The 13,709-nt window shown below is 42.6% G+C and overlaps 1 protein-coding gene across 1 annotated transcript in view; it reads left to right on the forward strand.

The window, feature by feature from the left end:
• Nucleotides 1-12,230, forward strand: part of LOC147726208 (aquaporin-3-like) — a 51,996-nt gene extending 39,766 nt beyond the window's left edge. The window contains exons 5-6 of the mRNA XM_086960308.1: nucleotides 2,180-2,397; nucleotides 10,215-12,230. Of these exons, the coding sequence (XP_086816434.1) occupies nucleotides 2,180-2,397; nucleotides 10,215-10,383 (387 nt within the window). The 3' untranslated portion in view covers nucleotides 10,384-12,230. The remainder of the gene's footprint in view (nucleotides 1-2,179; nucleotides 2,398-10,214) is intronic.
• The last annotated feature ends 1,479 nt before the right edge of the window (nucleotides 12,231-13,709 follow it).

Here is a 13,709-nt window from a genome sequence, read left to right on the forward strand (position 1 = left end):
CGAAAGTCCTCGGAACTCTGTGAGGCAGCTTTTCAGACAAATGGCCACCATTTATGTCCCTCTCCATTCTAAAAAAAAAGACAGCAACAAGACTGTATATGTAAAGCATGTTAATTACGTCATGAATAAAAGTCAGATTTGAGGCTTCACAATGCTGAGGGTGTTAATGGCTGCTGATTGCCTGTCCCACAGTTTTGGACCCTGAGCGAGAAGTCAGGTCAGCTAGGTTCTCATTAGCTGTGGCCTTTTAATTCCAGTGAGGCCAATAACAACACCTACCCGTCCCATCAGTATTATGTGACCCGCAAGAACACCACGGGTCTCCTAACTTTCACATGGAGATTTCGCGTGCTGAAAACAGCGGACGTTTCTAGGTGAGTCTGGCCTAAAATGAGGAATTACGGGGATATCAGATTCAGAATTAGAGTGTCTCCCGGTAATGCCTCCTATTTAGTGGACCCTGAGTCCCACTAATACTGGGATGGATTTTCTCCACTTCAGTAGCAAAAGGTTCCCATCCAGTGTGGTGACTCCGGACCAGTCCACTTACCAGATCACTCATAATGAGGGCTTAAAAGGAGAAGGGTAATCAACAACCTCCTATGAAAAGCTGATATTGGCTCAGACAATCAGGATGTTCACAGAGCTAGCATCAATTACTTCCTGTTGGGTGTGTCATAGCTAAATTTAGTGAGTGTGAAGTAAGAACTCAAATCAGAGTGGCACACATGTTCTTTTAGCTCCCTGGATCAGGGGAGGGTTCTAGTTAACACTTTCGAGAGGAACATAAGAATGGTAGCACCCATCTTACCAAGCATGCCTTCCCCAGCCTCAGTATTCCTAGCAGTAATCTTTCTATCATGAATGCAGAGGACATGCGTTTCCACTTCCGGGTCACATGGACTGCACAATGGAAGCAAGAGAGGGGGCCTTTCTAGTGCTTCCACTGTTATCAAAACAATCTGATACTTCCTAACTCAAGAGTTCACACAACACCCAAGAAATGTCCTGTAAGCCAATGAGAAATGAAAAGGAAATTCCAGATTTTATTTTGACACCAACACATTCGATCTTGAAAGTGTTTTGTATTATATGTAACTTTCTCAGCACTGTGGAGTAATCTTGAAAGATCCATAATGTGAATGAATTTATAATCTGAAGGAATGTAAGAGTAATTGCAGAGAAGGTAAGCTGTGCTGTTATAAGTGGTGGGGGCCAGTACAGGAAAGGCCCCCTCTCCTGCAGTTTCAGACAAAGAGATCCCTTCGAGCAGTCACGCCCAGTAGCCCACACCATGGACATCTCTGCAACTTCCAAGTCTGAAGTTTTAACCACACCTCACCCTTCTCACTACCGCGCTTTTTCAGAGGCGCATTTTAAAATATGCAGAAAGTTGTTTTGAGCCCTTTCCACTTTTTAATGTCACTTTTATGAATGAAAGGAGAATGCATGTAGTGAAAGGAAACAGCGAATGTGACTTCGGAGCGCTCCAACAGCACTTGGAACGGTATAGGAGGAAAATCTTTCCTCTTCTCCCTGTGATGAAACTTTGTCTCAACATGGCAGTATTTGGGTTTCTTTTAATCCACCTTCCAATAGGTAACAGAAGGGTACAGGTGTGCGCCTTCCGCCAATCGCAATAAAGAATCCGTCCACATCAACCAAAGATCATTGCAGGTGACTCTTCAGTGAGGGGTGTCCAACGCCCTCTAGACGTCCTTGAGACGCCCCTGATGCAGGCCTCAATGTCTGCCTTTACCTTGTCATTGAAACCCAGTCCCTGATCTGATGGAACCTGCCATAGGAATCCATAGCGTGTAAAATAAGGCGCACACCAGCCAATGTTAGCCGCCATTCATGCGGCCTGTCTTCTTGACGCCTTTATCTGGCCCACCTTGTGATAACCTTGAGCAGCATTCTTCAGAGAGCCACATTTGCGCCCTGATAAACCGTGATCCTGTGTCAGGGTCTCCATGTCTGCTCCCTTCTGACATTTCAATGCAGTCTTTGTCCTGGAAAGCTCATCTCAGGTCTTGCTGTTGTGTTCTGCCGGGGTTGGTCTTGCTGGCCTCTCCACACTAGGTAACAGTAGGAAGTAGCTTGTGTGAGATGATAAGTGTTAGTGCTGTTGATATGTGGGTACACACTCGTTTCTCACCCCCCTTTTTCTTCTTCGCAGTTCATCGGCACCGCAGCCCTGGTCGTCTGTGTCCTCGCCATCGTTGACCCCAACAATAACCCCATCCCCCAGGGTCTGGAGGCGTTCACAGTGGGGTTTGTGGTGCTTGTCATTGGACTCTCCATGGGTTTCAACTCTGGATATGCTGTCAACCCGGCCAGGGACTTTGGCCCGCGCCTGTTCACTGCCATCGCTGGTTGGGGCACCGAAGTTTTCTCGTAAGTGTGAACCGTACCATATCTTTGGCTTTACTTTGCATGTATTTCTTGATGAGCCTTTTGGTGAGAAATGTTCTACAGGGGACAATTAAGCGGCATGTTTGCAAGAGTAAAGGAAGGAGTGATATTAAACGAGAACACGGAAGCGAATTATCCTGGTAGTTGGGCTATACCTGGCAATACATTCAACTGTTGTAATTATTAGGGGGATTAGGAACAGTTAGTGCATTAGTGGTCATGATTGGAAGGTCATGGGGCGTTCCCATGTGCAAAAGGTACTTCTAGAGGACCATCATGAAGGTGTTTAGTTTGAGAACATGAATGCTCAGTGGTGAATGATCAATCAATCAAACAATCAGAGACTTATAAAGTACGACTACTCGCCTGTGAGGGTCTCATGGCGCTGATGAGCCAATCCAAGTGAGTGGAGATGGAAATAAGAATTATCTGAACCGAAAGATGACTCAGAGACATATGGGTATGGTCAGGCATTGCTGGATGTTATGTTATGGGGTATTTATAAAGCGTATAGCAAAGCCAAAGGGCTTACAAGCGCTAGCATAACAGAACAACGCAATTCTGGCCAGGTTAAAATAGCCCAGTATTCACATTCTTCTGGAAGCTCTCCATTCAGATACAGGCTCTTAACCTGGGGGACCATAGAGGGTAGTGAGGTCCACAGTTTAGGCCCCAAAACATTTGAAGGAGCATCGTCCTTGTCTTAACAACTTGTGGTATCACCTCTAAGTTCTGATTGAATGAGCGGAGAGGATGCTTGGGCGAATATGGAAGCTCTCAATTCTTTAGATGTAGGATGTGTAGTGGCAGAGTGAGGATGTAGGGGCTGCTTGCATGTGTGAATAGTTAAGTATCTGGTAGAAATTTCTTAAAAGCTCAGTTTTCACCTGGAGTGACACTGTGAGACTGGGTTCGCGTCTTGATTCAGGTAAGTAGAAGTGGGTGAAAGGTGATATTTAAGGTTAGGAACAGGAGTGAGGATTGTGGGGGCCAGAAGTGACTTTTACACCAGGGGTGTTTATACAAGGGCTTTGATGAGGGTTGAAACGGATTGGAAGGGAAGGTTGTGGCGAATCCTTCTAGGACCGAGAAGGTGGGCGTGATTACCCTAATGCTACCGGTAATATAGGTGATGATTTGTATCTTACTTTCTAATCATCTTCTATGTAATAAGCAGAGGGAGAGGGGAGGATGGTTCTGATTTTGTATCTAAAGGAACTCCTGAGTTCCTGCTGTATTGTGACATAATAGACACTGGACAAACAACTGCCCTGGCCACAAACCTCCAAGGGCCATATGTAGGTAAATGGCATTTACCGAATCGTAAATACCGAATTTTACCGATTCAATATTTACAATTCGGTAAATGCCATGTAGGTAATAATCCTTAAACAATTACCGAATCGGTAATATTCGGTAATTACCGAATCGGTATTTACCGATTCGGTAATTGCCATTGATTCCTATGGGCCGTGAGGCCCATAGGAATCAATGGCAATTACCGAATCGGTAAATACCGATTCGGTAAATTTACCGATTTGTCAAGGGGGACAGGGTGTCACTTTGACACCATGTTGCACCCCTGATTCTGACATGTGTGTGTGTCACATGGTACAGGTGTACATGCACAGATGTGCATGTACACAGAAATTCGTTATTTACCATGCCATTGTATTTCATGGTAAATAACGAATTTCTCAGGGCCTGTGGCACTGTTTCCAGTGCCACCTACATCCCAAATTGACGATTCTGCACATTTACCGAATCGGTAATTTACCGATTCGGTAAATTTTCCGATTCGGTAAATATACAGAATCGCTAAATTTCAGGCCCCCTACATCTGGAAATACAAATACCGGTCGGTAACGGCCGAAATCGGCTGGTACCGACCGGTATTTGTCCACCTACATATGGCCCCAAATCCCAAAGATAACTGCTAAATCATCCACTTTCCCTTGACTTGGGGATTGGACAGTGTTTTAGGCTTGTGGAGTGAACATGACTGCCTCAGTGAACAAATTGGTTCCTTAGCAGTTAGGAGGCTATTTTCATTTTTAAAACTTTTGTAAAGTTGGGAAAGACTTCCAAGCTAACTTTATAGGTCACTAGACGCAGTGTTATTATCAGCATCTTAAACATTTGAACAAAATACAGTCACATTTTTTATGTTAACTTACCCAGATCTCTCATGGCATTACATTTCTGAGTAGAGAATGTTACTTTAGGCTTTGAGTAAAGGGGGTGGCAACTATTCTCATGCTTTAGGTGACCTTTCAGCCTTGGACACTCCTTGACATTGAATGTCATAAAAGAAGATTGCCGAACAATGGGTGAAGTCGACCCAGAGGAGCATGAATAGATGTCACCCAAGAGTTGGCAAGCCTTGGGTCTCACGCTAGGTGAGAAGCCTCATCAGGTGCTGTTTGACATGGTTTCACTGGCTTCCAGACTCACCCATAATTTGTTGTGCCTCTGTGCACGTACAGGCATGTGCAGGGGTGCCGCACAAGCACGGTTTGCGCCCCAGGCTCCACTTACATAGACTGCACTTGGTATTTCGACTCTTGCCCAAACTTGTTCAAAGTGAACACATTTACAATAAAAGAAGTCACAGACCAACTACCAAAAGAAAACACATTTTTGATTATGTAATGGAACAATGAATTTTGACTGCCCATCACTTTGGTACTGGTCTGACACTCAAAAAGGTGTGGCTAAAAATAAGCTCTCTAATGCGCGAGTCTCACCTTAATGAAAAAAATATACATCTCTTGGAGTTAGACCTCTCTGGGAGAGTCATGAAAAGTCGAACTGAGTTTAATTTTCCTGTCTTATTCTACTGTCGTGGCATACTGAATCTTCAGCCACAGAATTTGGTGCCAAAGAGTTGAGCTAGAATTTCGAGGTATACACATATCGAGAACAAAATATTGAATCCAAAATATAGAAAAGTAAGTACACGTTTTCTGAGCCTAATTCCAGATATATGTCCTGTGACAATATCTATGTGTCATCATGGTACGTAGACGTGGATTTAGAAATAGTAAATCTACTCTGTGCACTTACCTTTCAATAGGTTTAACTTTGATACTTTGTCCATAATATATATTTTTTCTATAGTTATAGCCTCAATGTTCAGCACTCACTGATCACAGTCAATCTGGGCTGTTTTTTAGAAAGTGATAAGGGTTCTAATAGAGGCTTGGAGTTCATAACTTAAGATTTTGACATATAGTGCCTCCTCACAAATGATCTTACTAGTGATGCCGCCACGCGCCATCAGTTTGGGGTACTGTGACTCTTCACACAAAACGGTGTAATTTTAGCATTTTTAGGTTTAGAATTGTAGCCATATCGTCCCTTCAGATGACTTGCTATGGGGAAATATGCATCTTTTTTTTTATGGTTCCAGTCCACCATAACCTCCATTTCCCAATGTGTTTTTGGTTGAATTTCTTGTATTTGAAAGGATAAACTTTGGCTCACATTCTTTCTACCCACAGGAGGCAGTCTGCATCCTTCATCAATGGTCAGTGCCTATTGCTCCTGCCTGCAGTGCCACTGGTTACACAACATGTCCTGCAGCCTTGTCCCTGGTACTCAGTGTACATGGCCATCACCGGGGGCTCGTAGTTGGGGATGGCATTTGTCAATGCTCTGTGTCATCCAACACTGCTTGAAGTACTCACTGGGCACAAGGCAAGCTCTATAGCCATTACAGTGCCCTCTAAGAACTGGGCACATGACTTAGTCATTGGCTATGCCCTGCACTGTGTGGCCCTTCTTGTAGTAGCCACCAGGCATGGCCTATGTTTATGTCCTATTTCAAGGAACAGTGGTCCCTAACAAGTAGAAGATAATGAACACAATAAATATAGATCAAGATTGTAATCCATGTAATCTGTTCAGCTGGACAGGGTTTAATAACACAATTGCAAGTATAGTCAGTCAATCTCGAACAATATCAACGTGGAACACAACCTGTGTCCTACTACTGTATAGAGACAATTATGACATACACGAACAAGTGAGGCAAGAACGGACAGTCTGCATACAATCCAAGTTTTGCAGACAATTACAAGAAGTACACTTTTGTGATTTAGGGACCACTGTTCCTTGAAATAGTATATGCACCCAAGGTCCCTTACCTATTGCTCCTTTGGGCACCCTTGTACTTTATAACACTTTGTTTATGTCCAGCTGACACTGGCTGCAGAACACGACCTTTGATGAAGACTTCTCTCCTAATACTAACTAGGCTTGGGCTATATCTGTACCGGGCATGATTTTCGGGCACTAGAACAAATCCCAGTGAGATTCCTCCAAGTGGACGGTTGTGGCAGGTCATGGCTGTTTGCGTTGAGAAAGCTGCCATTTGAGCAGAAAATCTACTAGTGCAGCAGAAAGAAGCAGCGCACTCTGGCATGCCACGCGTTGCAGTTCGCGCTGATTTTGCAATGCGGAACAAGCTCCTGGTAATACAAATCAGCTCAAGCAGCATGACGTACTGAATTCTGCTCGCAGAACTTCATGGAATCTCACAGAGTTTTTTTAAAACTATCCTAAGTTCTGTGGTGTGAAACACTGCGAGTTATGCCCACCCATATCAGTTTCACTAAAGGGTCCAAACATGTCCAAGTTCTTGCTTTTAGGTCCCTAAAAAACTCCTCAAAGCTAACTTTATAGTCATAAAATCTTGGAGAAAAAAGTACTCAATTCCTTTTGCCGCAAGCTCTATTTTTCAGAGAAAGTTGGTCTAGTGTAGTAATATAAATATTAGAGCACAAGGTGTTGACTTCTTCAGATGGTGACCTGAGCATAAAATAATGAAGCCTTTATTTTAGCGAATAGGGAAATTAGTTATTTTGTGCCAATCAAATTACACGCTTTGTCACTCATTCAACTTCTGCCGTGGACATCCACGTTACTTAACTTTTTTAGTTAGCATTTAGAAAACACTGGACTACTTTTCACCAACAAAAATCACAATTCAGTGTTGATTAATGCACTAACTTGTGGCCCAAAATTGGTAATGCCTTTTACTGATTCTTGATAAAAAATTCTTAAGTAAATTTGAATAACAGGCACACAATTTCTTGTACCTCTAGCTCTTTTTTTACCCCTTGATCAATTACTACAAAGCTTTCCAAAATCAAATTCACAAACAGAATTATGAAATAGATTAAAGTTATAAGTATTAAAACAGCTTTCTTATATTAATATGACAGAACAATAATACTTAAATATAGGAATAGTATAGAAATATAAAATATATAAGCATGGTGATGCAGTCCTTAAATCAGATTTACCAGGCCACGCAAGGCCACCTTGATTGACCCTGCAGTGCTTGGTAAATATAGAGTAACGCAAGGCGGTGCAATCGCTGCCTAGCGTCACTCTGCCCCGCTGAGGCCTTACATGGTTGGAGAGTGGGAGTCTCCATGCGTCCACCCATGTATTTAATCGCATTCTCTGATTTACCAAGACAAGTAAACCTGGAAATGCATCAAAACTGTACGCCTTCCCAAATATCTTTAGTTCTCCTCGTTTTTACTCTTTCCACTGTGTTGAATTTTGCATTAGAGAGTGGGAAACACCTAGGGATTGTTTTTTTGTGCTGGATGATGTCCCTTCCTGCAAAAAACACAATCCTGCCTGCAACACAGGCACCATCCATCAAGGCAGAAGGGTGCCTGCATTGGCGCTAGGCAGCACATAGCACCAGTGTAGTGATGAGGCAGGAATAAGCCATATACTAGTAAATATGGCATATTCTGTATATTACAATAGCTAATTATGTATGTAATTCATTCCCGAAATACGACATCGAATGCGTAAAAAGAAATCTGTGGACTGTTTTCTCAATAGTTTTTCTTGGTTTTTATGAACTGCAATATATACTATTTTTTATCCTGTAAATCTCATTTTAAATTGTAAAGTTTTATCTGTCAATAATTGTCTTTGAATGTATGCTTTTATTATTTTGAATTTTTAAATCGAATAAAGCTTAATTGAATTGAATTGAATATGGCATATTCAAATATTGATCATTCTGGTTCCACACATCTGTGATGCACCAGTAGAAACGTAAGTTGGGAATATTGGGCAGACTATAGGGTCAAGACCATGAGCCTAGGGGTATAGATCACATGTCATAGCGAAGGACAAACTCAGTGTTCAGCGACTATTGGCTCAGACTAATGGACATGCCTAATAGACACTGAGGGCAGAGGTGCAAGGCATAAGGCATGGCTGCTGAAGACCATACTATGTATTTGCCCAGTGGCCTCTGCTGGTGGGTGCTACTGTATATCACAGTTAAAGGGATGTTCAAATGGTTGATAAGATTGCAAAGTAAATTATATGATAAAAACATAAAAAATACTTTAAAACGGAGTATTGAGTGTTGTAATGATCAGGAACAGCAACCTAGAAATATTCAGTCAGTATAGTCCCATGCACCGCTTATGACCTCTCACACAGCACCATAAATTGCATCATCAATGACATCACTGGAGACATGCATGATGTGTCCAATAACATCATTTTTGCCAGATTTATTATATGCACCTAAAAGTAAAAGCCTGAAATTCCGCAGACAGTTAACAAACCTCCTCAAAAGTTTTCCGCAGAGAAAAAGTAAACAGACATCTAAAGAGCTATTGAATGAACAGGGGAGGCTGCAATGGCACTGAAAACTGACAAATGTCTTCACAGTTGCTACGTGTAGGGAAAAGGGAGCAATCTACAGACACCCCTACATGTATTTGCAATAAACAGAAATGTGCTACATCAGCAGCTAATTGATATAGATAATTGATATAGCTAATGTAGGTCCAATTAAGGCGTCCACAAACCATAAATGTCACAATAGCTGCAGAAAAAACACAGTATATTCTACAAAAAGGTCCCGGGCGTCTTGCCGTGTTCGCTTAAAAGTGATGCGTTATTTCAGAATAGTACCATATTACATCCATCATTTGTTTAGGATGTACCACCATATTAGAAAGCATAAGCGTAAGCACTCATGTAATTCATAATGCTGATCTTAATTGTGATAGCTCTGGAGAATTTCATCCTTTAGCCCAACTATAGGAACTGTAGTACACCTGTTAAATGTGAGTAATACTGCAGACTTTCCTCTCCATATACAAGCTACAAGGACATTGTATAAACCTTAGTGGTACTTAAGCCTTCATTCTTCTTATCAAGCCTGAGGACATCTATCAACTCCCTCTGGTGCAGCAGCTGTTCTTCAATATATAATCCCTGCAAGGACTTCTGGTTGCTGTATGTGGAGCTGCAGATATTACCACCATGCCACATAATTTGATCAGACATCAGGGATTGTATCTATAATGTTAAAGCCCGCAATAAGTTGGGTGTCGCAAACGATGTACATTATAGCCCAAGTGTGATGTTACGAGCAGTTAACTGGGGAGCGATATGGTTTCATAGCTAACTGTAACTGGTGAATGTCACCTGGTGCTAAGCTTTGCACCATAAACTTACTATACACTTAACTGAAGTTGTATTTTTTTTAAACTTATTTCCTAACATTCTTTAATATATGACCTCAGTAAGGAGCCAGCCATAATGTATCTTTAACAAAGTCATTTATGTGACTTCAAGACTATGTATATTTTTCTTACTGACCCTAAATGTTCTTAGTGCCAGCATTTACCAATTGATTTTTGATTACATCAACTCTACTGATCTTTACGGTAGTTTGCTCCTAATGGAAAACATGTAATCAGATAGCTTGAAATGTCTCAGTTTAACTTTTGTTTTTCCTGCAGGGCCGGCGGACAGTGGTGGTGGGTTCCAATTGTGTCCCCCATACTTGGATCACTCGCCGGCATTTTGGTCTACCAGCTGATGATCGGGTTCCACCTTCAGCCTAAGCCTCAATCCACCGAGCAGGAAAATGTCAAGTTGGCCAATGTCAAGCACAAGGAAAGGATCTGAGTGGCCAGCACTTGCCATCTTCTGGACTCCTAATATACACAGCACCACAGCAACCGGTGATCAGGAAGACGCGGAATCACAGCTGTGTTCAATGTTGTGGCTTATATTCTAGATTTGTTTCTTAAGCCTGATGCTTCCAAGAACTGTGTGCAATCCTTTTCTTCCAGTCTTCTGTATGACCCACAAAGACACCAGGTCATTTTCTTTTAAAGCACATCATCTGATGTAACTATGCTAGCACTATCTTTGCAATTTCTCTTGGGAAGCTTTGTAGCTTCCTGACTGGCTGTTAGACACACTAGTTATTTATCCTTACTATAGATACAGGTCATGTGTCCCTTCAGGTTGCATAAGAACACCAACTTCAAAATTCCTTTATTTTCCGTGAAAATTCTTGTTAGCTATAAGAGGAAGTTGAGATTCTACCATGTGGCGGACTGTGTGGGACTGACCTCGAAAGCTGATCATAATACGCTGAAAAGCATTGGATTAGATTTTCGAATGGTTTATTACGGATCTGTATCGAGTGATCGTCAGGGGACTTAGCCTCGAAGAGTGACCTAGAAACCCCCTATGACAAAAAGTAATCAGCTGCCCATCCAAAGTTCATGGGATTGCTTGACTCTTGCTACTGACTTGGAAGCTCCGTAGCACAGTAGCCACACGCCAGTGCTAAACCAAGAGGTTTACGTGCGTAATCTAAGTTTATCACTCACAGTGCCTTTACGGTTTCAGCTCTTCCACCACCCTTCATGACTATGGGCCCTACTTAGAGTTTGGCGGATTGGATACTCCATCGAATGTGACGTATTTCTCGTCCACCGCACTACAAGCCATAGGCTACAATGCACTTGTAATACGGTGGATGGGATATATCTGCTATATTTGTGACAGCGTATACTGTCCGCCAAACTTTAAACAAGGAGCTATATCAGGAAACACTTGACTGACTCATATTTATCGGGATATTGCTTTAGCGTCAACCTAGTTAGAAGCACTTGTAGAGTTTTGGCAGCTTTGTAAATAAGGCTGAGTGCCATATTGTATTAAATGCGTAAGACTGACATATTACCTTTGGCACTCGGACCAGCTTGTCTTAGACTGTGTACATTGCATATTTGTGTTTTTTTTTACGACAAAAATGGCAGCATACTGCTAGAAATTTGGGATCATAAGTTAGTGACTGGACGCAGAGATGTCTCTCAAGTTATCACAAAGACCCAAGCTTCCGCAGTCTGCGAATCAAGCTACTAGTTGTTGGGACGACTAGCGGGCACTTTGTGCTGCCTGCAGTCTCATGGAGGCTGCTGTGCCTTATTAATAGACAAAATATTCTAGGAACATGTTTATGGTAGGTCTGGGAGCATGGGCTGACTCGCCTGGTATTGGTGACCTAGCTCCCCCAAAATATCGCGAAACCCGCAGAAGTGGTGAATACACCATTGAAGTATTCATTACAGTGGCCGCACCAATGTAAATGCCTTATGACGTTTTTTGGTCCATAAAGTAATGGGACTGATGATATGGAAATACTACTGCTATGTATGACAGTGACTAGGATCAACATCAAATTGTTTTACGGCATGCTCTCAGGTAGTCGTATTTGTATGTTTCAGCCATTCGTGCCCTCGGCCATCAGCCTGGCTCTGGGAGACACACTATTAGAGTGCGTGGGACATACATGCTTCAGATAGTCCGGCATCCCTATCAAATAGATATGCTTCAGCTAGTCTGCAGTCGTACATTAGGTTGATTTTCCATAGGCCTATAAATATTTCAGGCAGACTATGGAATATGTTTATTCTTGCCTCATTTTTATAAAAAATAAATTTTATTACAAAAGTGAAGCATTGTTATGATTTCTTGTATCAACTTGAGTGTGTGCAAACCTACCCGAGTCTTACACCCACCACTTGTGTCTTACTTCCTCGTTGTGAAGTGTCCGCTCCATTAAAATTTGCTTTTGTGGAATCTGTATCTTCCAAGTTACAAATCTAATCCATTATGGTCCAGTGTTGGTATCTCTTCAATTTGTATTGAGTGCAGTGTTTGTGCAGGGCTCTGGGCAGCCAGTTAGTGAGCCAGGAAGAGAAAAGCAACATGCTAACTTTGGCAGGAAGGAAGTATGAGGTCACGGAGTGACCCTCTGCAGTCTGGTGGATTGACAGCGGCAGCAGGTGCGCGATTGGCTGAATATCTGAAGAGGAGTGTTTGAGTTGAGAGAACCGTATGAGTGTGTGCTGGAAGACTCCAAGAATTATTTTAAAGAAGCCAGGGGGAGAGATATCTTCATTAACTGGCTCTAAGCATGTATGGCATATAGATTGGTATCCCAAGAGCTGATGGTTTGCAGAAGGTCGGGTGTGAGCCAAAGGCAGGAAGATTGCTCTAGACCCCCCTAGTCCTCAGACCATGTTCAAGAAGTGCAAAGGATGATAGTACATTGAAGGGGATCCTGGATCAGCAACCTCTACGTAGCAGTAGATGGGCGAGAAATACCAGTCCATCGCTGGTTGGACTAAAACTCAGTGAGCGCAATAGGGTAAGATCCAGTTGCCTGGCTACTAGCTAAAAGCCAGCCACAACCTCTCCACATTGGGACCCTAGGCACATCTCTTTTTGGTGGTCCCTCATGGGACACAGGAGTATTAGACCATAATGCTGACTCACAGGATACCTGCTGCCCTCTTGCTGTTTGTTATGCATCCACCAGGAAGTTTGGGAGGACACTGGTGGGATGCAGCTCAGAAAAACAGAAAAAGACTGCTTTTCCACAATTGTCACCCTCACAGCACCAATTCATCAATGAACCAACAAACAGTTTAAAACTTGCTGTGAACACTTATTGTGGAAGGCGACAAATATTCAAATGCATAATTGATGAGTGCAGGGTATATAATCTGTTAGTAACCTCAACAAATCAACATCTTCAGCCTGAAACCCAAGTGCACAATATAATGGGTCTAGACAGCCGAGAGGAGAGCTGAGGAGTATGTGTCGGATACAACAGGGAGCTTTGACATACAACAACCATCGTTTACCCTCTTGGACACCGAACATAAATACTTTGGGGCAGATTTACGTTTCCTGGCAGATCCCTGCAAATCAGCAGGGATGCGCCAGGAAAGATGCGTCATGCAAGTTTACCCTAGCGCCCCCACAGATGCGCCACATTTACAATACAGCGGATCATGGTGCAAGGATAAACAGATGCCTGTCGCATGAAATCTGACGCAGGTTTCATGTGGCGCAGGGCTTTACCACGTGAGGCATCTCCCTAGATGCGTCACTTTGTAAATAGCAAAAAACACAGTTGATGGACAGAA

The sequence above is a fragment of the Lissotriton vulgaris genome, chromosome 3_1 (genome assembly GCF_964263255.1).
Source record: "Lissotriton vulgaris chromosome 3_1, aLisVul1.2, whole genome shotgun sequence".
NCBI classification, from domain to species: domain Eukaryota; kingdom Metazoa; phylum Chordata; class Amphibia; order Caudata; family Salamandridae; genus Lissotriton; species Lissotriton vulgaris.